Source organism: Cnephaeus nilssonii (assembly GCF_951640355.1).
Source record: "Cnephaeus nilssonii genome assembly, chromosome: 16".
Classification (NCBI taxonomy): domain Eukaryota; kingdom Metazoa; phylum Chordata; class Mammalia; order Chiroptera; family Vespertilionidae; genus Cnephaeus; species Cnephaeus nilssonii.
Genome location: NC_137087.1, coordinates 54,035,913 through 54,061,780, shown reverse-complemented (window position 1 = coordinate 54,061,780; position 25,868 = coordinate 54,035,913). Strand labels below are relative to the sequence as shown.

General features: G+C 34.6%; 1 protein-coding gene across 4 annotated transcripts in view; it reads right to left on the bottom strand.

Annotated features, from left to right (window-relative positions):
• The window catches only part of ATRNL1 (attractin like 1), a 454,562-nt gene that overhangs the window by 357,699 nt on the left and 70,995 nt on the right, over positions 1-25,868 (bottom strand). For all 4 annotated transcript variants that reach the window (XR_013814745.1, XM_079793604.1, XM_079793602.1 and 1 more), the window contains exons 10-15: positions 22,764-22,918; positions 16,970-17,054; positions 14,511-14,719; positions 13,381-13,499; positions 9,519-9,651; positions 4,877-5,058 (exon numbers count right to left, since the gene is read on the bottom strand). Coding sequence is in view for 3 of the 4 variants with exons in the window: in XM_079793604.1 (XP_079649730.1) it covers positions 4,877-5,058; positions 9,519-9,651; positions 13,381-13,499; positions 14,511-14,719; positions 16,970-17,054; positions 22,764-22,918 (883 nt within the window). In the remaining variant the exon portion in view is untranslated. The remainder of the gene's footprint in view (positions 1-4,876; positions 5,059-9,518; positions 9,652-13,380; positions 13,500-14,510; positions 14,720-16,969; positions 17,055-22,763; positions 22,919-25,868) is intronic.

Genomic DNA, 25,868 nt, shown 5'->3' with positions numbered 1-25,868 from the left:
AAACTACACTTGAAAATATGTAGACCAGCCTTACCCTTGTAAAGCTATATTTTTGTATATAGATGGTTGTTGAAATCATGTCTCTGTGAGGGGATGAGCACTGAAAACTCCCATCCTATTAACTTCTTAACATCATTCTTAAACACTTCCACTTTAATTAGACGATAGTATATCTATTTTCTAAGTTACAAAGCTAGTAATATTATGTTACAATGTTATGTTTCAAAACTCTGTATCATCCTTTTTTTTAAATTATGGACTGGGTCTCCATTTAATTATTTAACAAAATATAAATAAGAGATATATGTCTAGTATGCATTTTAAATACATTGCTTATAAAGGTGGCCATAGGCCTGGAAATTTGTCAAGTGTACAAATACACTTTAAAATAAAATTTAATAAACTTCACATAGTTAAAACTCAACAAATATTTCTTAAATAAAATTAAAATATGTTTATTCACTATGACAGTAGAGTACTGTACACATAGTAGGTAGTCAATAACTTTTGCTAAACAAAGTTCATTAGAACAGAGATAGTTATTTTCCACCATCCAATTTCTGAGACACAGACAATACTTAATAAATAATGTTTCTAATTATAAATATGCACATGCTGCTATGCCTTGTGATCCTCATATATTTCATACATTAATCTAAAAGATACTTTTATAACAAAAAAGCTATAACATTTTTACAGTTCTTGATAATAACAGCAGGAGTCAATCCAACATAGATATTTCAGATTAATGATTGTGCTTCCCTTTACAGCTACTCTGCCTATATTTCTGAACTACCCATAGTACAGACAAGTCATTTAAAATGAAGTATTACTCCCTAACTCATCATGATAAGAATCTTCAAGGAAGAGAAGAACAGAAAAATGAAGCAGTTGATAAAACATTTGAAGTAACTATTACCCAGTAAATGAACTGCACAGGCAGTTGAAAATGAAAGATAAATTACTATATTGAGAATATTTACAACAGCACACCATAAATCACGGCAACATTTCATTAGCCATTTCCGATAAGTAAATGATCATCTGACCCAGGATATCTCTTTAAAGTGCATGAATTTGTTGATCTTTATTCGCTAAGGTAGGGTTATCTCCAGTTTATACAACTGCAATGACTCAGGATGTAATTCATTTTCTATAAAGATATGCTTAATGGAATGTCACCTTGCAGAAGTTCCCACCTTTAAATTTTTGCTAAAGCTCGGCTTTCTAATGAAACAGAACATTCTTCATTTGCAGGGAATGCTAGTCCACAAACTATGAATCTAAGTACATCACACCTCCAAAATAATAGCCCAATCTTTATGACTTTCAATAATAAGCAAGAAAAAATAACAATTAAAACAAGTATCCTTGAAATATGCCACTTCTAAAATAGCACTCTTCGAGGTTATAATGTCAGAGATAAAAATAATATTTTATAAACAAGGAAAAAGGCAAGAGTGTTAATGCCAAATACTAGTATTTGCTATAATTCAAAGAATGTGTATTTGCCAATAATAAGGTCTATATAGGTGATACATATTCTGTAGGACTACTTTTCAAAGGGTCACTGGAAATTGTCTCTGAATTTTGTAATTAAAGATATGAAGCTCTGGTTTCTCAAGCATATTAACAGATCTTATGCTTGGATGACCCATATGACTAAAAATGAAACTTTATAAATATACCTTGTTACATTTTTCTGAACAGACTGACAGCTGTCAGGACAGGGGTGGGGGGTGGGGGGGAGACTGGATGAAAGAAGGTGAAGAGATTAGCCAAAGAACATATATGCATAACCCATGGACACAGACAACAGTGAGGTGATGGCTAGAGGAGAAGGAGGGTGGGCAATGGGTGGAGATAAACAAAAGGGAATGGGAAACATCTGTAATAGTGTCCACAATAAAAATAAAGTTAAAATAAATAAAATATAATGAAAAGCTTTCCAGAGACATGTTTTAAGTAAGGAAAATAAACTAAAGAACAATATTTACACTGTACCATTTGAGTAAAAGAATACTCATAAAAACAAAACTATAATTTTGTTTCCACTTATGCGTGTAAATACTTGGGAAACATGACTGAAGGATGCAGTCTGAGAAGGTGCAGACTGAGAAGAGGTGGACTGCAAAGAGATTATTTCATAGTATGAGAGGGTATTCCTTAATAAGTTAAAGCATTTTTAAAATGTTACCTTTGAAAAATAAAAATAAAAAATATGTCAGAAGAAAAATCAATCAATCAATCAATCAAAACATCTCTCCTACATGGCATCTCTCCTTCAGCCATAAGGCTGGTATTTCTCAAACAAAGTGGATTTAGTCAATTATTTTAAAGTAAAATAAGTCAGACAGAGAAGGACAAATACCATCTGATCTCACTTATATGTGGAATCTTAAAAAAAAAACAAGCTCACAGATACAGAGAACAAAGCGACTGGTGGTTGCCAGAGGCAGGGGCTGAGGGTGGGGGGAAAAATGGGTGAAGGGGTCAAAAGGTACAAACAGTTAGTTATAAAACAAATCATGCTCTGGGGGGTGAGGGCATGTATGGGTGTGGGGTGGGGGGGGTAATGGTAAGATATGTACACATATAATACCTCAATAATAAAAAAAAAAGAGATACACCAAAAAAAAAAAAAAAAACAAATCATGGAGTTATAATATACAGCATGGTGACTACAGTTAATAATACTGTACTGCATATTTGAAAGCTTTCGAGGGAGTATATCTTAAAATTCATTACAAGAAAAAAATTTTTGTAACTAGGTATAGTGATAGATATTAACTAGATTTGTTGTGGTGATCATTTTCACAATATACACTAATATTGAATCATTATGTTGTACACCTGAAACTAATATGTTATATGTCAATTAGACCTCAGTTTTTAAAATGCCCTCAAAGCATTTCAAGTAAGTATATGAACTATAAGGTTATTTCAAAATAGATTTGATAAATTATTCCCAAATTTTTTATTAATGTTCCTAGGAATTGAGTATATGTTAATAACCCAAGAAGATAAAATAGAATCAATTCTTCTTGGAAATCCTATCTAATAAAAGAGTAATATGCAAATTAACCATCACTCTGCTACACCCACAAGCCACGCCCACCAGCCAATCAGGAGCGAGTATACAAATTAACCCAACCAAGATGGCTGCAGCCACGGAGCGAGCAGGAGGCTTGGGTTTCCCAGGCAGTGGAGGAAGCCAAGCTTTCCGCACACCCTGGCGGGCCCAGGCCTCCACTCAAGGCTACAAAGTTTCAATTACAGAAAATAAATAAATCCCAATAAAAATGGCTGTGGCCATGGAGCGAGCAGGAGGCTTGGCTCCGCTCCAGGCTACAAAGTTTCAATTGCAGAAGATAAATAAATCCCAGATACCAGGGCCTCTGCTTGGGTCGCCGGAAGGTGTGGCCGGCCTGCAAACCACCACAGGCCCCTCGCTCAGGCCACCCCACGCCCCAAGGGAACCCCCACCCTGATCTGGGACACCCTTCAGGCAAACCAGCTGGCCCCCACCCGTGCAACAGGCCTCTATCCTGTCTAATAAGAGTAATATGCAAATTGACTATCACTCCAACACACAAGATGGCTGCCCCCATGTGGTCAAATATCCTGCCCCCATGTGGACACAAAATGGCTGCCACAAGATGACCAGCAGGGGAGGACAGTTGGGAGGGACCAGGCCTGCAAGGGAGGGCAGTTGGAGGTGATCAACCCTGCAGGAGAGGGCAGTTAGGGGTGACCAGGCTGGCTGAGGAGGGAAGTTGGAGGTGACCGGGCCTGCAGGGAAGGGCAGTTGGCGGGGGGGGGGGGGGGGGGGGGGCGGGGGTCCCAGGCCTGCAGGGGAGAGCAGTTGGGAGGGACCAGGCCTGCAGGGGAGGGCAGTTAGGGGCAAACAGGCTGGCAGGGGAGCAGTTAGGCATCAATCAGGCTGGCAGAGGAGTGGTTTGGGGGTGATCAGGCTGGCAGGCAGAAGCAGTTAGGGGCAATCAAGAAGGCAGGCAGGCGAGCAGTTGGGAGCCAGCAGTCCTGGATTGTGAGAGGGATGTCCGACTGCCCGTTTAGGCCCGATCCCAGTAGGATCGATCGGGCCTAAACGGGCAGTCGGACATCCCTCGAGGGGTCCCAGATTGGAGAGGGTACAGGCTGGGCTGAGGGACAACCCCCCCCCCCCCCCCGCCGCCCCCCTGTGCATGAATTTTGTGTACCGGGCCTCTAGTTTCTTATAAAATGATATTTTGATACCATATTCCATCTTGTATGGAAATATTTTCCATAAATTCTCTAGAAAATTGAAACTGTTTTCAATATCTTCCACATATTTTAAATATTGATTTTAGTCCTTATTAACCATTAGTGTATTATTTCAAGCAAGTCTATATCTAGAAAAACAGCATAATTCAAAAACTTAACTCACAGTGCACACACACATGCACGCACACACATACACATGCACAAAATATACATATATACAAATGTAGCCAATGTGTTGGTCTAGTGTTTTTATTAAGAGGGGTTTTTCAAGTTATAAAATAATAACACTTCAAAATAAATTATTATATTATATGCCCTGTTTTTCAGTATATTCAGTCATATGAGTTCTTCATAAGATAATGCATTGGTTTACTGTGCAAAATATGAGATGAGTAATATAGAAAACCTTACTACTAAATACACATACTGAATGAGTCCTCTACCAGTTCACTTTTGAAATCAGTTCCATGTTTACTTCCAAGATTTAGTAAAAGTAATGCCTTAAATTACAATAAGGATTTATTTGATATTTATTTTACACAGCTATTCATTGCCAATAATTATAGTATTATCAGCATATTTCCATAATAAAAATAAGTATAGCTGTTACCTGCTGCGTATATTTTTGTATTTCATCCAGAACAAATTCTACTTCTTTTGAAGACGTTAATGAAGCAAGGTTTCCGCTAAGATTATAGCAATAAAGTTTTGCATTATCGTAGCTTTCTCTGCTGGTATTGATTCTGAGACAAGCATCCCCAATATGATTCCATCCTTCTCCACAAAGATGAGCTAGAAAAAAATTACATCTTAATTTTAGATTACCAAAAAGCATGTGCATTTTTTCATTTATTTCAAAATTCTAAACAGAATTTCTGTATTTAAATAACCTTAACAATAAAATATTTAAATATGTCAATATATTGAACAAAATCTGTCTAATAGATTAGTACATAATGGGAACAGAAGATCCTAATTTTTTTCTTCAATTTTAAACAAAAGATAAGGTATGGCTCTATAACATCTGTTAAAATAAGTTGACTATTTGCTAAGTTTTCTCTGTAAGTCTAGTGTATTGGCATATGGTATCTAACAAGTAAAATGACTACTATATTACTATATTTATATCCTAATGTCCAATTTACGAAATACAAGATCACTCAAATAAAAAAAATAAACAGCATATAACAAAGCAATTTGAAAGTTATTCCTATAACTGTAGCTAATTGTCTTCCCAATCTAATTTCCATAGTCCAGGTATATTACTGTGACTTGGTTCTTAAATTCTTTAATTATAATTGTGGGGAGAAAATTCTCATTTCATTATATTTCTATAAGAAGCTATAATCTGCTTTTTAATATTTCTTTTTACACAGCTATTCAGGTCTTTCTAAAGTTTAAACACACTATTCAGTAATAGTGGTTTATCCTGAGAATTCAAACTTAAAACAGTACACCAATTTTCTAAATCACAGATTCATGCCCTGGCTGGTTTGGCTCAGTGGATAGAGCGTCAGCCTGTGGACCGAAGGGTCCTGGCTTTGATTCCAGTCAGGGACATGTACCTCGGTTGCAGGTTCCTCCCCGGCCTGGGCCCTAGTCACGGGTCATGCAGGAGGCAACCAATCGATGTGTTTCTCTCACATCGATATTTCTGTCTTTCCCTCTCTCTTCCACTTTCTCTAAAAATCAATGGAAAAATATCCTGGGGTGAGGACTAAAAAATAAACAAATAAAAATAAAACACAGCTTCATAAATACAAAGGTATGCGCTAATGTGCACTAATTAACATGGTATTTCCTTAACACCCTGATCTATAAAGTCTGACTACATTTTAGTTTCCATATCACATTAAGTAGCTCTGTGCCTCCAGCCCTTTCGGCCTTGGATGCATTAGTGCAGCCATCAGAGATTTTTTAAAGCTGCTGTCCTCAAACATTTTGGTTCAGTAACTCTGGAGGACTCCACTGATCTTGTCTTTCCTCGTTTTGTATGTATTGGTTTTGACCATATGAAAAATTAAAGCTGATCATTTCAAGATATAATTGTTTTATTTAAAATTATAATTTAAAATTCAGACTGGCAGTTGGACAGAGGGTAGTAGGTTTGGGTAACTAGGTGAAAGGGTGAAGGGCTCAAGAAGTACAAATTGGTAGTCAACAGAATAGTCCCAGAGATGTAAATGACAGCACAGGAACACAGTCATAGTTATGTAATAGTTATGTACGGGGCCAGGTGGGTACCTGAAATATCAGGGGGAGGGCTCTGTGCAGTACATGACTGCCTAGCCACTATGCTGTCTGTACACATGAAACTAACAGAATAACATTGACAGTAAACTGTAATTGAAAATCTTTTTAAAAAACAAACAAAATAAAATTCATTACAAATACATCCAGCTTCTAGGGTGTTTTGCCCCTTATAACATATTCAGGCCTAAAGGAGGTATATTATCAAATTCTCTCCCTGAGAAAGAGTGGCTGAGAGTTCAAATTAGGGCCCTGGCATCAAAAAATTAAGATGTACTGATAAATAGAGGGATGAATGGACAGAGCGATCAGGGATTAAGCAGAGCTTTTAAAACATTCATTGCAGAATCTAGGGTGAGGGTACTGGGTGTCCTCTCTAATATTCCTTCCATTTTTCTATATAGTTGAAATTTTCCCTATAAAATGTTCAGGAGAAATATTACACCTTTAAATAAATAATATATTTAATTTTTTAATTATAGTCTCCAAAACAAAATAGTGAAAAGTGTAGCATCGTTTTACATTTCTGCAAATCTCTTTAATGGTGGTTTAATATAACTGTTTTCTCACATCTGCTTCTACATTCAATCTATTGAAATCATATATTGCATCGCTTTGGAAAACTCCATATTAAATGCATGCATGAGAATTTAAAATGCAAATAATATCTTAATATCATTTTGACCTCATGGACATGCTAAAAGGGTCCATGAACAGGAGACTCTGTTCTTTAATAACTTCTATTCTATTAATTTGGGTACCATGAATAAAACACAGTGCCTGGAACATAGTAACCCCTCAATAAACTGTAATTAACACTTAGTAAGACTGTGTAAAACATCTTTTCATTTTCAAGCTACATATACAGCAATCTTCCTGTGTTCTAGAATCTGAAGTCCCAAATAACTTTACGGAAACAGTTTAAAAGTTAAATTATGGCTTTTTCTAATATTACTGAATTAAGGAAGTATTTAGATATTTTTTGCCAGTCCCCACCCCCTTTTTTTCCTGAGGCCAAAAATACCTGATTGACAAACTACACAAGTGAAAACAAAGCATGGGCCTTTGAGGCTCAACTAAGGCTTTTGTAGTATTGAGCATCAACTCAGCTTTAGAGTTAAAGGGATAGCAGTTTATTTGGTCAATGAGTTTAGTGAAATAAATTCAAATTGCCACGTTCACATGAGATCAATTTAAAAACTGCAATTCACAAATTTTCATGAAAGAGTGCAACTGCTATAGCCTGGGCCCTCCATTTAGGGTTCACTCCCTGGAGACGAGTGGGGGGAAGCGCACTGTATATACACCCACTTGATTGCTCAGTAAACATGAACACAGAACAAGGAAGTTAGTGTATAATCGAATACTCCATTGTATTTATTGTACTGTACTTACTCTTCTTCAAAATATTAGCCTGGTCAAGTGGAGCCCTTACACCAAACCAGTCTTGTCCTGGGCAATGAGTATGTAGGGACTACAGAATATAACTTTGCTATTGTTTTTGAAAATCTCCAGATAACCAAATCCCTTTCTTATTGAAGCAATCTTCCTTTAAGTACACACATTCCTTTCAGTCAAATAGGATTTTGGCCCAGGATTTACTCGGTCTTCTTAAAGAGACTGTTTAAGTATTTTTATTGATCTGTATGTCGATTTTAGAGTTTAACACTTAGAAATCAATATTACTTTCAAGTTTAGTGTCATCTCACTACTGCTTCTCAAATCCTGCCCAGTGCATTCCTACTCTCTAATTTTCTCAAAGTGAACACACATAAATATATCACTATTTAAAAACACTACAGGTCAGTATGTAAATAAGATTTAAAATTTGAATAAGCAAACATTCCAACATCTCAATGGTACTTTTAAAGCAATCTAATTTTTACTTAATTACATGAACTTGTAAGAAAGACATGCATCCTGGGATGGAATTTTTCCAATACGTTTTAAAATTGAATAGGTTCAGAAAATTTTTATAAAAAAATAAATAAAAAGCATGGATTGGGAAAGGCAAAATATAGAACCAATATAGAAAACACAGTTAATAATTACTTCTGCCTTTATAAGACATGCAACTCTGAGCAAGTCACTGAACCAGTGTGCATGTCGCAGTTCATCTGTATAACAAGAACATGAAACTGGTTAAATACCTATATTAATTTTTTTTTAAATTATGCATATCCATTGGATTAGTATTTTTATTCTTTTTTTAAAAATATATTTTATTGATTTTTTACAGAGAGGAAGGGAGAGGGATAGAGAGTTAGAAACATCGATGAGAGAAAAACATTGATCAGCTGCCTCCTGCACACTCCCCACCAGGGATGTTCCCGCAACCAAGGTACATGCCCTTGACAGGAATCGAACCTGGGACCTTTCAGTCCGCAGGCTGACGCTCTATCCACTGAGCCAAACCGGTTTCAGCACCTATATTAATTTTTAATTTTCTGATCTTCTCTTATATATTTAAAAAGAATCATAGTTGGGGGTCTATTAAGAAGAGTGTTAACTGTAAAAAAATAAGTTGAAATTGATTTTTAAAATAAGCTTTGCTGCCATTTGTACAACTTAAAACCACATATTTATTATAAATGTTACAATTTATAATAAAAAAGCAGTTAGTAAAAAAATAGTTCCCAGAATTTTTTTTAAAATGGCAAACAACAAATCAAGTATGTCAAAATATCAACATTTGTTCAAATTTGCCAATCAATAGGAGTGCTTATTATTTTCTATGCTAAGATATAAATTTTCAAAACTGGAAGAGAATTCTGATCAAGTCAATGGTATAAAAATAATACAAGAAATCTTAAACATCTTAAAAGAATTGGAAGCAAATGTACAAATATTCTTGTAGAAATAATGCTATTACTACTCCAATATTATTGCTTATGTGCTACTGATTTAATTTTAGAAAATGGAATGTTCTTACTTGAAGCTCTTTACTATAATGTTACTCATCTGTGGACTGTAAAACTCATTTACCAAACTGGAAATTTCACCTGGTAAAGCCTGGCATTCCTGTTGTCTCTGATCCCACTGGCAATTCAAGTTTAGTGAACAGCTTTTACAGCTGGTAAGTTTGTTACAAATCTGCTCATTTCTCACATGGCATTTGGTGTAGTTTTTCACAGACTAGAAAGTTAAAAGATAAAACGTTATTTTTCACCTTTGTACAGCAATGATTCTTAAACCTCAGTGTGTATAAATTACCTGATGAACTTTAAAGTACAAATTTCTGACTCCTGACTCCTGTTCTACTTCATCAGAATCTCTATTTATTTAATTATTTATTTAAACCACAGTTCTTGGAATTGGAAGAGTGCTTATTGGGAAAAAAATGTGGCAAATTATATAATTTGAAACAGAAACCATCTAATGAAAACATTTTCTATTGAATTTGATAACAGGCTTCCAATTCAATAAATAAGGTCAATACACAAAGTCATTTCTCTTAATGATCACATGAAAGAATTCTAAGTCATAATAAAACTATCATGCAAATCCCTGGGAAAGAAGTAGAAATGATAAGTAGTAAAACTTAAGAGATGCTTTATTAGAATTCAGTACAATTTTGAAAGATAAATTATTATCTCAATAACAAACTAATTTTATTTCCACAGGCCTAAACACTGGTTTTGGTTCATTGATGTTTCTCCTGTATTTGTCACATTGCCTTTATCCAGGCGGCAAACAACCTGCAAGAGTTACGCTGTGATCAATCCTACTATAGAATGTGATCATATTTCAACTAATTCCAGCACTAAAAGGTTAAAGGTTAAAAAAGAAAACAAAGCAGGCAACATGAGAACTTTAGTGGTAGCTCCCTCCATACACCAAGATTCAGGACGTTCACATACTACCAACATCTATGATAACACCGACCTGGTGAAAATTAGACACTAAATTTTTAGTTTAACTCTTCCTGTAACTCTTCTTTGAGAAAAACTCAGAAAGCACTTACTGCTACATCCTGGTCCCATTTCTACTTTTGTTTTCCTCTGTGGGTACAAATGCGTGCTTCAGGCTTTCTCATAAAGGAAGCTAAATATTTCTTTTCAGCCGTGAAGTTAACAATTAAAATTTAGTTATAACTATCCCACATATAAAAATAATAAAAGCAATTTCCAACCTCTTACATACTTTAAATATCAACCCACCAAATATTTATTTATAAGCGACTATACTTTCCTACATAAAACACATGGCAGTCATCTCCATTCCAAAGATGTTAATTCCTTCAGAGCAAATTACATATACTATAAGGTAACATAAAAAGTACATAGAAACTCATTTTTATCTTTATTCATCCTAAAAATAGAACAAAAGATACAATTTTTAAAATCTCAAATGACTTTGTGACTTTTACTCAACCATCATATTTTCATTAGAAACATATTAACTGTCTTGTCATTTACTCTAATTCATACCTTTTTTGTTTTCATAAATATACAGATCTTTGTGTTGGTTTATATGATCATTATAGTTCCAAACATTTGCCCCCTAACTGAAGCAAAATAAATTTACCTGAATATTCTGACAAATAGAATAGCCTATAAAAATGAAAAGAGAATAGCTAAAGAACATTTTAGAATAAGAGAAAGAATAACAGATTAAGGATGCCCTTAGAATATCAATGGTATAATTAGAGTCACCATCCAAGTAACTATACTGCTCTTCATTAACAACAATATAGTCATTTATTGACACTGAACCAGTACAATAGATAAAACTACATTTTAGTTACACACAGCACCAATTTAATCAATTATGGAAGGAAGTTGCCTGTTATTCTGAAACATGGCTGACATTTTTTGGATCTAATGCAGCAGATGTACGTACATTATAAACCAGACTATGAGGACTAACCACTACTATATTGATCTTCACTCTAACATAATGTAAATTCAAAGTGAAAATATGTGAGATGTAAGCAGGCTATCTGAACTATTAGAGCGTAATATATGCAACTTGCAGTAAATATGATTAAATAATGAAGTAGAATTTCAATATACATCATTTACACTAAAATCTCATAGACCTTTCTGTACTCATTAGCATTTGGTTTAACTTTATCACCAGACATTGTGATAAAACTGTCTAAAAGACATATCACATCAAAGTCTAAATTACAAGTGAGGACCATCTGCTCACTTACACTACCTCACCCATTGCTTTCCTTGTTAACGCATTATTATCAAAAATAAAACATAAAGAAAAAAAACACTTTATAAAATGAATATTCTTGACAGCAATTTATATAACAAAAATTTTTAGATAGCGCATTTTCACTTAGTGTTCATGTCTAAATACAAATTAACTCAGGTTTATTCAACAAAGCTATAAATAAAATCTGCTTGCAATTTTTATCTAATAACATTCTCCAATTTAGTCCCTTATGCTTGACTTGTATTTCCACATGAGTCACTGAAATAACTCATTAGGTGAATATGAATATTAATCCAAGTATAAAAAAAATAATTCAAATTTTCAGAGTCATGTCATATTAACATTAAACAAATAAAATTGAAGTATGTATTGTTATTTTAAAAACTTACATCATGGAATGTATGCAGGGTGGGACAAAAATCAGTGTAAAGTTGTTTGTATAGAAAATAATACAATAATTAATAAATAATACAAGAATAAACTCCATGTTTCACATACCCACAACTGTAAACCAACTTTTGCCCCATCCTGTATGAAAGCAAAAGGATTCAACCCGAAGAGTCAATAACTGAAAATTTTCCTCCATTTTAAGTTTTGAATAATATTGTAGAATAGAATCATAAAACTTAATGTTTTAAAATCTGATTGGTACTGGAGAAAAATTATAGATGATACAGAAGTTTTTATTTAGTTTTCAAACTCTCTTTTCTTTACCTTTTACCACTACCTGCTATCTATAAAAACAAGTTGATACTTTTGTTGATTAATAAAAATTCAGAAAAAAATAATATATATTTTATTGAAAATCTGTATGCACATTATTTAGTGATTTAAGCTACAGCCCAATTTGGGAAACTTTAATCCTATTAAATACACTTTTTAATTCTTTTACATTTTTTCTTTCAATTTGCTGATATCTAAAAAATGGGGTATTTTTTACTACCCACTTAAAAGGTAAATTTTTGCTGCACTTAATCAATTTTCATCTGCCATAAATATTAATTTTTGATTTTTTCAATAGTCTACCTACAGTAGGATTTCCCAATCCCATCACTATTGACATTTTGAGCCAGAAAACTATTTTGCAGAAGGTCTGTTCATGCGTTGTAGGACATTTAGCAGCACCCCTGGTTTCTACCTAATAGATGCCAGTAGCAGCCTCAGTGAACTCATAACAACCCAACCTGTCTACACACGTTGCCCAATGGCCCTTGGAGCACAAAACTGCCTCTGGCTGAGAACCACTGATCTCAAAGCAGATGGAAGGCAAACAGCCACTGTCAATACCCCAGGTTAAACTTCCACACAAAGTGCATCAACAAAACACTATCCCATACCACTGTTAATGCGCATCTGCAAGAACCTTCTGGAAATTATTTCAGATAATTACTTGCTTATATAATCCTATTTCCATCACAAAAGACAGTGTTTGTACTTAATAGTCCTTTTTTAATCAGCTTTGTAAGAATTTTCCCAGTCTCATCCATGAGAAGAAGCCAGTTATTGAATTTAAAATGGACTCTACACTGACAATGCTGAGCAACAAACTAGAGTGAACTGACAGCATCCTGAGAGCGATTCCCTATGTGTTTTCCAAGTGCCTCAATGAGTAAAGTGATGTTTTTACAGTGCGAATAGACGGAAGCGAATGATTTTAAAGCAGCACCGTCACCGGCGTCACCCGTAAGTACTGACCACACTGCAGTTGCTGTGGGCTGAAATGCACTTCTTGTCATCACACCACTGACACCCGTTGGTATTGGCAGTGCAGCTGGCGCAGTCTGCGTATCTGTAACACCTGTCCTCAGAAGCAGCTACAATACAAGCGGGAGACAGAAACACATCAGGATGAAAAAAAGAAAATGTCACACGTCTCGATTCACACATTTTTAACATCTGTTCAAGAACCATTAAGACATTTTTAAACCGTAAATATGACCATCAATATAAAAAAAAGTTCAATATGAAGTCAACTTTGTAGTTAATTAATTGTTACAGGGTTTATATACCTCCTGCCCTCATCTTAATTACTGAATCTACCAGGATCCTATAGCCATTTAAAATGTATACATTATGGAGGAGGGAGAAAAGATTCACGGGTAATTTAGTGAGCAAAATATATTATTATGGATAAAAAAGAAAATATTACAACAAATACTGTTTATCATTCTTCATAAAGATATTTGGAGACATCTGAGTTAAAGATTAGCAAAATTTGAAAATACATTTGTTAATAGTAGCATTGCAAATGTACAAAACTCACCCATTTAAAGAAAACTGAACAATTTTTATCCTGGTCATTTATAAATAATATTTACTAGTAATTTTTCATAAGTTAGATTTATTTATTCAAAATTTTATACAAAATGTTAAACTGGAACATTTATCATCAAAACTAAAGAAAAAAATTTAACTTCATAATCTGGCATGGCAATAATTCAGGAAGAAAAAACAATAGCAAATGCATAATAAATTACTTCATTTTATTTCTTTGAAGCACACAGTATTTCCTAGAAAGGATTATTTGAAATCATTTTTTACTTACATAGGAAAATAATTCATATATATGATCATATTATATATAAAATATTGATATGTAATATTATATGCAGAATTTTAAAAAGAAAACTAAAGATAGCTAATAAAGATATTAAATTATTAATTGCTGTCTAGTTCAAACATTAGATTCATAATCAGAGGATTATACATTTTTTATTTCTGAAAGCTACTAAGGTACTTCTTATAAGCAGGGTACACTTCTGCTTCTAGGCAAGTGGAGAAGTTCGTGCCAGAGACTGGGGAAAGGAAAGGAAAAAAACATTTACCTGTTTTAGGAGGGCACTTTGCTCTAAGAATATTATTCGTATTCCCAGATTCCCAAGATTCACAGTAACTTTTATTCCAAATACATTTTATCCCTGGACCAGCATTTTTACAAAGTTCTTCATTTCTAAAAGCCTTGCAATTTGGAGGCTTGTACACAAGGATATCATTAAGGAGTACACTGGAAAATCCTCCAAATATATACATGGACCTAATAAAAACAAAACAAGAATCTTAAAGAAGCAATATTAACAAAATTCACTGTTTAATGTACTAGTTTTATAAATAAATTTATATATATAATTTAATTAAAATAATTGAACATTATTTTATCAAGATAGGAGACTATTTTTTTTAAAATAGATAACCGCAATCCTATATAATAAAAGCCTAATATGCAAAGCGACCAAAGGGTGAAACGACTGGCGGAATGACCGGTCGCTATGACGCCAGGGGGCAGACGCTCCCTGGTCAGGGACAGCTCCTGTGTTGAACGTCTCCCCGACCTCCCAGAGGGAGGCAGTGGTGATGGGGGACAGGGCTGACCAGTGGGTGGCGCCAGGCCACCAGTAAAGGCGGGTGCCAGCAGTGGCCCCCTGATCGCCCCGCCTGCCAGTTGCCCCGCAGATGGCCGTGATCGATGGCCAGACCTAGAGACCCTACCCTATATACTGGGAATACCTCTTAGATTTAAAAATTAAAACCTGGCAAGGCTACTCTTAACACTGAAAACAACAGGATGATGCAGCAATGACATGCATGAACTCTCTGGCTTGCACATTTTGTGGTTAGCCCTGATTCTGACACATAACTGTGTGACAAAGCAAATTACTTAACTTATCTCTGCTTCAGTTTTTCCACCCATAAGGTGGGGAAAATGGTACTACTGCCCATTTTAATGTTAAATATTACTTTTATAATCAGGGCAAAAAAATGTAGCTGCCCATACAACAGCAAGATGCCTTTTATCTGTATGAAAAGTATGGTCACTGGTGCATGCAGCGTCCCAGATTGCGAGGGGGATGTCCGACTGCTGGTTTAGGCCTGACATCCCCCATGGGGTCCCAGATTACGAGAGGATGTAGGCCGGGCTGAGGGACACACACACACACACACACACACACACACACACACACACACCCTGTGCACAAATTTCATGCACTGGGCCTCTAGTATATAGATAATAAGGTACTTTAGAATTGCCATCTAAAATTATAATTTTTAAATGCATAAAATTTAGAAATTAGATAAGGAGATCTTATTTCAGTGTTTTACAATCCCCTTAGAAAGTCCAAAAAAAAAGCAAGAGTAGGAAGCCAAGTGGGTTAAGAGCATCATCCTGAAAGAACAGGGTTATTGGTTCAACCCTCCGTCAGGGCACGTACAAGAGTCAAACAACAAATGTATAAATTGGTAAAGCAACAAAAATTGATCTATCTCTCTCTCTCTTTCTCTCCCTTCTTTGCTCCCTCCCTAAAATCAATAATCAAGAAAACTTTTAACAATTTCAATTTAGAAAGAAAATCCCAAACAACTACTGAATTAGTAGTACCAATGCCAAGGAAGTTCTCCAGTCCCTCACAACAGTATTTTCATTTCATTTCTTTTGTATTCTTTTAAAATGCTTCAAAAATACCTTTTACTATTTAAGAGACGTAAAATAGAAATCAACGAAACAATTTTTCAACAGAGAAGCTTAGAGGTCATAGGTTTACACTCTGAATTTCATTTATTACTATTTTGAAAGCCAACTGATATCAGTTGCACAGTTTCATTGTACAGCAGTTAACTTCTACCTGCTTTTAGTATCACATTGGGGAATTTTTACATAATTTTAGTAAAATGGTAATAAAATGAACTTATAAGCATGTCATTATGAATTATATATTTAAGCTAATGAATGAGCTAGCATATTTTTACTGTCACTTGTGTCCATATTACCAAATTTTTGCTACAGAAATAGAAAAATCATACTAACTTATAGTAGGAAGGTAGCTTAATGATCATCCAGTCTAAATTCCCAGTGGATTTAAGAATATTAAAGTCCAGAGAGGTTAAGAAACGTGTCAAAAATCATGCATTAAGTAATGACAGAACTAAAATGAATTCTTCTCAAGATCCTTGCTCTCTTCTATAGAAATATGGGACTAGCCTTTCTATCAATTCAGTTTGATCTTTTTGAAGGAGGTCACTCATTATCTGATCTCTGGAAAAGGGAGAAAAGGAAAGATGACTCTTTTCTAAGTATCTGAAGTTTTGTCTCAGCACCTTTCCTTTGACAGCTCCCCTACTCCTTAAATATATTTAAACAAAAGGGAATGGAGGATATGGTTAATGATCCAAAAGGTATTCTACGGTACAGTAGGGAATACATAAAATCCAAAGCCATTAAGTACAAATGATTTTTTTTAAAGAATAACAGAATATGGGATAGTATAACTGATAAATGTATTTCCTTTACCCATTAATGACAACTGCAGAGTGTCCAAATCTGTTGACATCTCTATGAAGATTTGGTTTCGGTAATATTTTCCATTCATCACAAGCTAGAATAAAAGAGATAAAGAAACAAACAAAAGAAAAATGAAATAAAAAACAAATTAAGACAAATACAACAATCACTGGCCAAATTAATGATATAACACCTAAAGTTAAGAAGCCTCTCATCCACTTTTCATGACCTATAATTTAGCAGTTATTAAACTAGCATTATTCCTTAAATAAAAATGACTTTTGCCTACAATTCCCAAAAATAAATTAATATATGATAATAAATAAAATGAAAGGTAAGAAATTGGGTATATATTTTATATTGGAAAACAATTTTAATGACATATTTTTACCAAATAAACCAAGGGTCATATAGTAAAATAATACATGAATGTCAATACTGGGCAAAACTAATGGAAAGTTAAATCACTAAATCAAACTTTACATTCATGCATACCAACTTAAATAGAATATATAATATTCAGTGGAAGAATATCTAAAAACAGAATCATCAAAATGAAATATTTAGTATGGAATCAAAAAAAGACCCCCAATTGCCAAAGCAATCTTGCAAACGTAGAAGAAAGCCAAGAGTATCATGCTCCCTGATTTCACATTATTTTACAAAGCTACAGTATTCGAAATGGCATCGCATGGGCACAAAACAGGCACACGTCAATGAAGCAGAATCCTAAAATAAACCCACGCCAATCCAGCGTCTCCTTCCCCTTCCCGGGACCTACTCACCCTAAACACCCAACTCTGTCCCTAAACACCCAACTCTGCCCCAGGGTTTGCTTTCCAGAGAACCCGAAAGGTGACAGGGCGCTTCATCGCCACAGTGTAACCTAACCCATTCTGACTGACACAATACAATCAATGCACATTTTCCTTTACATAAAGTTTCCTAAAATAGCTGGCAACTGGTTTTCCCTCAGAAAATTGTCTGGGAAGAATAGAAGTTAACTTTTACGCTTATGAAAAGCTAGTGGAGGGAAGCAGTTTTTGCATCCATAGACACAGTATTTCATGCTTGCTGGTATTTGCCCTCCTGCCAGAAATTGTCAACACAATGGGGAGGGAAAAGATAGAGCAGTTGTTTCGAACAGACTTCCACTTATCCCTTCCAGCCTTTTCAATATCTACGAAACACAATGATGGGCGAGATCAATTCTGCTGCTGAGTGTTCACATTCTTGATCAGAAGTCTCTATAAAACTTAGATTGTTTTTCCTATAAGATGTGGAAGTTATCAAACGCCTTAAAGCTTGATATTAAATTAATGTAAGTTGTTTACATGCAGTCTATTCCCATTCTTACGTTCGAAAGTCTCTTACATTATTAATCTGTCTGACTACAACCTATAATTATGTTTTTTTCCAAGGCGAAAATATGTTTCCAGAGCACTCAGGTCATTATCACTTCATAAAGAGTTCAAGGCTGGACAAATTAAAGCAAAATCCACACAGTTATTGACATCATGGAAACTGACAGAAATACCATTCCACAACCACAGAAAAGCCACAGAGGAATAAAGAACAAAGTGTAATATACACTCTGGAATACAGATTATTTTTAAAACATGTGCTACCAGGTGCTAATACTAATTTACACACTGTACACTCAATACTTATAAAATCAAAAAATTAGAATTACTATTTTCGCAAACTCAAATTTCAGAAACCAGAATGCTGTGCTGTCAGACGACTGACCTACGAGGGGCCACATCACTACATTAGGAACTGGCACTGGAATTTAGATATTGGTTTATTTAATCAACATGCATAAACACTACAAGTGGGAAATGCACATTCACTGGCAAACTTTTCTACAAAGACTCATAGTTTTTCATGAAAATAAACTTCTGTAATGCTTTAAGGACACATTTTAATACAAGCTCATAAGTCAGTCTTAGTTGCATACTTGAAATACGCTAAGAGGAACACAAAGTTGTGTGTACAAGACTCAAAAGTAGATGGATGTAGAGAAAAACTATTAACCATTTTAATACCTTTGCAATGAAAACCAAATTTCTGAATGTTGCCTAAAAATTTTTCCACCAGCCCTTTAATGATGGTGATTCACTGGGTTTTTCCCCAGTAGTAAAGCCTTGCCGAATATTCTAAACTCTAATTATCGCATTCTCAGAGTTTCTCTCTGAGTTTTGTCTCCCGGCACTCATTCAATAAATAGTTATTTATTTTTTACTCTCTGCTAGGCAAAGTGGGCATCACTGTTTGACTTCCAATATTAACTGAAATTATTTTACAGGGTTTTAACATACAATGCTATTTCCTGTTGACTTTAATAAACAAGTCTTAATGTAATCAATTATATTGAATCATGCTTAAATTCCTAGAATAAATCCTACTTGGTCATCATTTATTATACTTTTAAAACATTGTCTCAAAATTCACTTAGATTTTAAAGTGTTTCAATTCATGAAACTCTCTCACTTGTAAATTGTTAAAATCTCCCATCAAATCACTTAAGTGACACTCAGGAGGTGTGAAAAACAAACTTCCCGATTCCTTTTGACCCACTCACCCTAGCAAACTAACTTTTCTGACAATATTTATTCTCCACAGCCAACTGGTTTCAAACTGTAAATATGTCTAATGACCAACTCAGCGGGTATGTTTTTCCCATTGCACCTTTAGCCTCATTATGTATCAGAAGGTTATCTTTACCAGGAAGATCATTGAAATCTTCAACCAAGTGCAATAATAATACCACTAACAATAACAAACATTTTAAAGTTTTCAGATTTAAAATCTGACTTCAAAATAGATTCAAAAACTAGAAGAGTAAGTAGTACATCATGGTGTGTGTTATAATCCATCCAGTCTTGTTCACCAGCCGTGGCCCTTCGCAGCTGTGCTGTGGTCGCTCTTTAAAATGTAGCTGCCCAGAGAGAATCAAATTACATAGCTTTTCCCCCTACAACCTTCAAATGAGATGCCAAGATACAGGCATGTTTGAAAACCACCATGTGCTTCTCCATCTAGCATGTATAATATAATGAGAACTATGAGGGCAAGGTTATATCCTCAAAGATTAACACCATTCACTATTTAAAATTTACTGTGGCAGTAAGGTTGAAATAGTACATTTTATAGCAATGAAAAATTAGTATGAGCACAAATATTCCTATTTGTTTAAACATGATATAACACAAGGCAATCAACTGAAGTGCTCAGGTATGTTCCAGTTAAATATGCCAGAGAAGTCCTAGGGAACTGCACCAAAATTAAAGTCCTCAGGCACTGTACCACAGAGAAAAATTAGCAAGATGGCCTTTTCTTTCTTTTCAAAAGAGATTTATTTTATTGGTTCATTATATAATGACTGTATTTTATTTCCACAAAATATACTGCATAAGGAAAACAAATTATTTTAGAAGGCATTTCCTGAAATCTGAAAAACTTTTCCCAGGAAAATATCCCAACATTCGATGCTACAAAACTAAGAAGAATAAATACAGATTTTAGGGGGGGGGGGGGGGGGGGAGCGGGAATTTATTGGGAACTCAACAGACATAATCAAATGAGATCAAATAAAAATATTCATCCTATGTTGAATTGTATGTTGTGTTATGTTTTCATTGTTAGTGTAAGCACAGGGCAAAAAAATCCTATGTTAAATTATAATGTTATTTAAAATATGTTATTCTTCCTTTAATCTGAACATCTGCTTGAAAAATGAAACTGATATTTGATTCTATCTTTCCACATTATTAAGAAACATCATTAAACATAAAAATGTGCCTGATAATCTGTTACCAAAATTAAGAACATACTTTGGACCCAACCAAACAGCACAGTATATTCAAGTGAAAAGACCAGCACAAGTTTTAGTAGTTACAAAAGCTAGATCCGCTGCTTACTACCCACATAGCTTTGGGCAATTGCCTTTCACTCTCTTCAGCTTAATATTCTGGAAATAAGTTTAACACCTCATTACAAGGTTATTAGAGGGGTTACAGATATTAGTATATAAAGCCCTTAGCCCTTAGCATACTGCCTAGCTCTCAGAAGACACTTAGTAAAGAGTGATTAGAATAAAGATAATCTAATCTCTCTCTCTCTCTCCCTCTCTGAAACTAACACCTCAATGTTTTCCCACCTCAGCAAGCCTTTTTCATACATAAAGCCTAGAATACGATAACCACGAACAATATGAAAGAAATTAAAATAAATTCCCAATATGTGAGCTACAAAAAAGAGCTCAATTATTTTTTCATTAAAGCACAGAAAGTGAGTGGAAGCTCCTAGAATTTTCTGCAAAAAATAAAAGTTCAAAATCTCACTTGACAGATTTTTAACAATAACAAAAAATTCTACACTTTTCCTACGGTTGTTTGTTTGTTTGTTTGTTTTTCTTATAAGAAAAGCAAACAAAACTTTCATGTACCCCCAGAGAACTAAGCTTACTATCTCATCACCACCGGTAAAGCAGTATGTCCACAGTCCCAGCCGGCAGTGAAGGCTCGCAAGCCAGCCTCCTTCGGAACTTCATCTGCCCTGTTTTTCTGGATCCCAGGCTGATTTGTAAGCCTTCTAAAAGCCGAGACAACCCCGTTTCCATCACGAATCGTCACTTCAAATTATTATTTCAAAAAAGTAAATATTTAATTATTTAGGATCTAAAAATCCTGAAGACACATTCTTTATAAAGATTACTCACAGACGACACCCATAGCTTAGAGTTAAAATGCATACTTAACTTTATTACTACGCATTACTTTCTTCCAAACAAACTTATAATAGTTTAAAATCAAAGTGTTTATTAAGAGTCTTAATTTCCTTTATATGCTACCACTTAACATAATTTTCCAAAGTAGATTATGTGCTTTTGGTGTTTAAAAGCAAAAGTATACTTCTTACATCTACTGAATGTGTTATTCTTTATTTCTTTTATTTTTACTTATCAAAATGATTCTTAACAGCTTAAAATTGGTATATTACTTTACACCATCAATGAAAGGTGCTCTAAAGTATTACTAACTATATTTTAAATATCAGCTAGGTTTTATCTAAAATATGATATACAAAAACATATGTTTTCACTACAATAGTCTACTTCATAGTTTAATTTAGTCTTTCAAAAAATATATTCATTTAATATTCAGAAATTGGTAGGACTAGAGATAACATAATTGAAATTAAATCAATTGTATTAATGCACTGTATTTCTGGTTCTCTGCAAAAGATTATTCCATTACTTCCATTCCTAGTTCTGTTTCCATTTTCTCCCAAAATCGTATTTCTTTAGCTCCACTATCTCTATATTCCTTTCTCTAATTCTATCAGCTTTCTATATCAAGTACATATATCTTGTGAATTTAGTTTAAATGCATCTTTACTTATCCCCACTATATCTAAAATGCTTGCATTACTACTATTTATAACTTAATTTGATAGTGCTCTATATCTACAATTTATCAAAACTAATGGTAACAGTCAAACAAAATAGACTGATATAGTGCTCATGTAGTAATATGATATAGAAAAGCCTTCAACAAAGACATTCAAACCCAGACTTCTCAATTCCCCTGTCTCCACCACTGATTCACCCCCATTCAACTATTCTCCTGGCCTTATACTCCTACTATGCTGGATTTAGAGAGAATTCCACTCATGATCTGTCACTGAATTTATCTCTCTAAAATGACATATACACATGCTATCAAGTAATGTATTTGAGAATCTCTACATGAAAAATTTCTGATATTTCCTACTTTGTACAATCCTAACAGATACATACCTATGTCATATGCCAGGAAATCGGCAGAAAAACATTTTGCACCGTTACTCAAGGAAGTGTCATTATGGGTATTTCCTCCAAAAATAAGCATAGCTCCATTGATAAGAACAGCTGAATGAAGGTATCTGGCAAACCCACTTTCTTTCAAAATAGTCCTACAGGATAAAATTTAAAAATGTATTACAAAAGATAAAAAGACCTCCCTAATTATATATATGTATATATTACATAAAGGATCTAATTTGCATATAGAATTTTCCTTGGAAGTGTGAAATAACATGCTCAATTTTTAATATATATGTCCTCTAAACTTCAAGTATTTTAAAAAATATAAACAGCCTCTAAATTTCATATTTTTAGAAAGATATTTCCAGATTCACAGTACCTTAAGATGCTTTCACAAAGCACAATATTAAAAATAATTGCTAATGATTTTATAATAATTTATATTTTTAATTTTGTTTTCATTTATAAAAGTAGGAAGCAAGTATTCTTAAAACTAGAGGACCAATATCATCAGTTTTAAATACCAAATAAAAAGTTAAATATAATAACTTTAAGCTATATTAAAACTACATAACTCATATGGATCCCATAATACACCTTTAACTTTTTAAGTATAATATAACATACAGAAAAGTAGGTTTATCATAAGTCTAAAGTTCAATGAATTCTCACAGGATGAACATAATTAAGTAACCAGCACTCAGATTTAAATATATATAACCACTATTTTTTATATTTATATTTATATTTTATATTTTATATATTTTATATTTTATTTATATTTTATATTTATATATATTTATATATATAAATATATATATATATATATATAACCACTATTCTGATGTAGCAAAGATTTGCATTGCTGTCTTTGTACTTTACAAAATGGAATCATATATTTTGTATTCATCTGTATATTCTGTTGCTCAAGATTGTTTTTGAGCTACATTCATATGTTGTGTATAATTGAAAATCACAATGATTTTTGAGAAACATTAAAGATAATATAAATGTTATTTTATTTAATTAAAGTACAACTGAGAGAAAATGCTACCAATATATTTTCACTATCATATTTCACCTGAATGAACTGATATATAATAAAGGTGCATGAGGATATGAATCAATGCTTTATAAATGCCCTAAATAAATCCCTGGTACAAAGAATCAGAATGTAAACAGTATATATAATATAGTTAGCAAGGTATATACAGTATCTCAAAAACCATGGGTTATAATACCAATTAATGGTTAAAGAATATGGAGCAGTCTTCCAGAATGGCAATATGAGGAGTTCAACAAACATTCTCCCCAAGGAAAGAACTATAATTCATCAAAATGATAAAAAAACAACCATTAAGGGTCCAAAAATTTTTTACTAAGAGCAACCGTAAATATTTACTCAAGAATATCTACTAAATTTTAATAACAACAGACCATTATTTCTAACCCATTACCTGCTCCCATCCTCCCCCTGCCGCACCCCCAGCACAGACCCAGTTCAGCAACACAGTTCACCCCAAGCAGCATGTACGGCCAAGACCAGAGAACCCCTCCACCTCAGCTCCTAGTCCAGGCCACGGGGTCTCACCAGGAGAGGAGAGGGGCAATGCTTCTCATGTCCCCAGCTCTGGGTGGCATTCTACTCAAGGAGAAAGCAGGAGAGGTCTGAGTGCTCACCCTCTAACTCAAAGGGTAGAAGCTAAACAGCAGGACCAGCAGGCTCAGAACACCAGGGCCAGGCAGTCTTCACCCTCCTCACTTACTGGGCAGAGGCTCCTTGCCAAAGAGGCAAGCGGAGAAGGGCAAAGGCTACCACCCCGACCCGGGGCCGCACAAAGAGCAGTGGTGTCACACCAAGAGGAAAGGTTACTAATCCCACCTCCAGTTCCAAAAACTGGCACAGCTCTTCCAAGGGAACTGCCTGTATATGGAACAGAGGGTGGGAAAGTTAAGGGAACTTTGAAAAACAAGGGAGTTTTTCCTGGGTAGCAATTAAAGAGATAGCTGGTAGCTCCATGAGAACAATAGCTCAAAGATCAGGTAAAAGTTTACCTGAAGGAGGGGGGGTGGGGGGAGAAAGATGATGACAGCCAATAAGAGCCCAACAGGGACTGAAATTGAAATCAAATGGACTGTGGAGCAATTTATGCACCAAAGCATTGTTGAAACTAAGAGAGCCATCAGTCAGGAATTAGTGGAGGCTGTCTGGTTGATGTGACACAAACAGAGACAGAGAGCTTAACTAGAAGTCAGGGGGAAAGTCAAGGAGCCCCGCTAAAGTTACCGCCATCCCAGGGAGACTGTGTGCATCCCCCCCCCAGGTTGCCTCCTCCCAGGAGCAACATCACAGGATGATGCATTTGGAGGAGGAAAGAGACTTTGCTGAAAGAGTCCAGCCAGGTCACTAAACAAATAAAATTACAACAGCCCCAGGGAGTGGGGGAGTCACAGAATCAGGATCTAGAGTTGCGACACTATATTATCTAAAATGTCTAGTTCTCAGGGTAATCTATTACATGCAGCAAAGAAGGAAAGTGTGACCCAGGTGGAGGAAGAAAAAGAGAGAACAGAATGCCTTTGAGAGGGCCCAGATGTCGGATGAGCAAAAAAAGACTTCAAGACAGCTATTATAAATATCAGAATTATGTTACAAATACATTTACAAGCTTAAAGGCAATGTCTGCCGACAGGACACTAAAGGAAGTTCTTCATTCTTCAATCGATTATTTCAATGCGGAGTGCTGGCAAAGGCAATTATGTAATTAGAAAACAAAATAGGGTACACATTTCTGTTCCTAGTAAATTTGAAAAGCAACTGTGATAAGCCAGTATACACATATAACTGGTCTGTTGAGCCTGTAACATATAGAAATGTAATATACCAGGAGTGGGCAAAGGTAAGCTTAGAGCTGTGATGTTCTTCTGAGTGAATACAGCTATCGTAATCATCATAACCTGCATGTCTTTTTCCATACAGACAACTGTAAACCTACTTTTGCCCACCCTATTTTTGACAATTAGAGCACAAAGGGAGGGATGGAAGCAAAGCTCCGTTAAAGTAAGGAAATGATGCCAAATAGTAACTCAAATCAACAA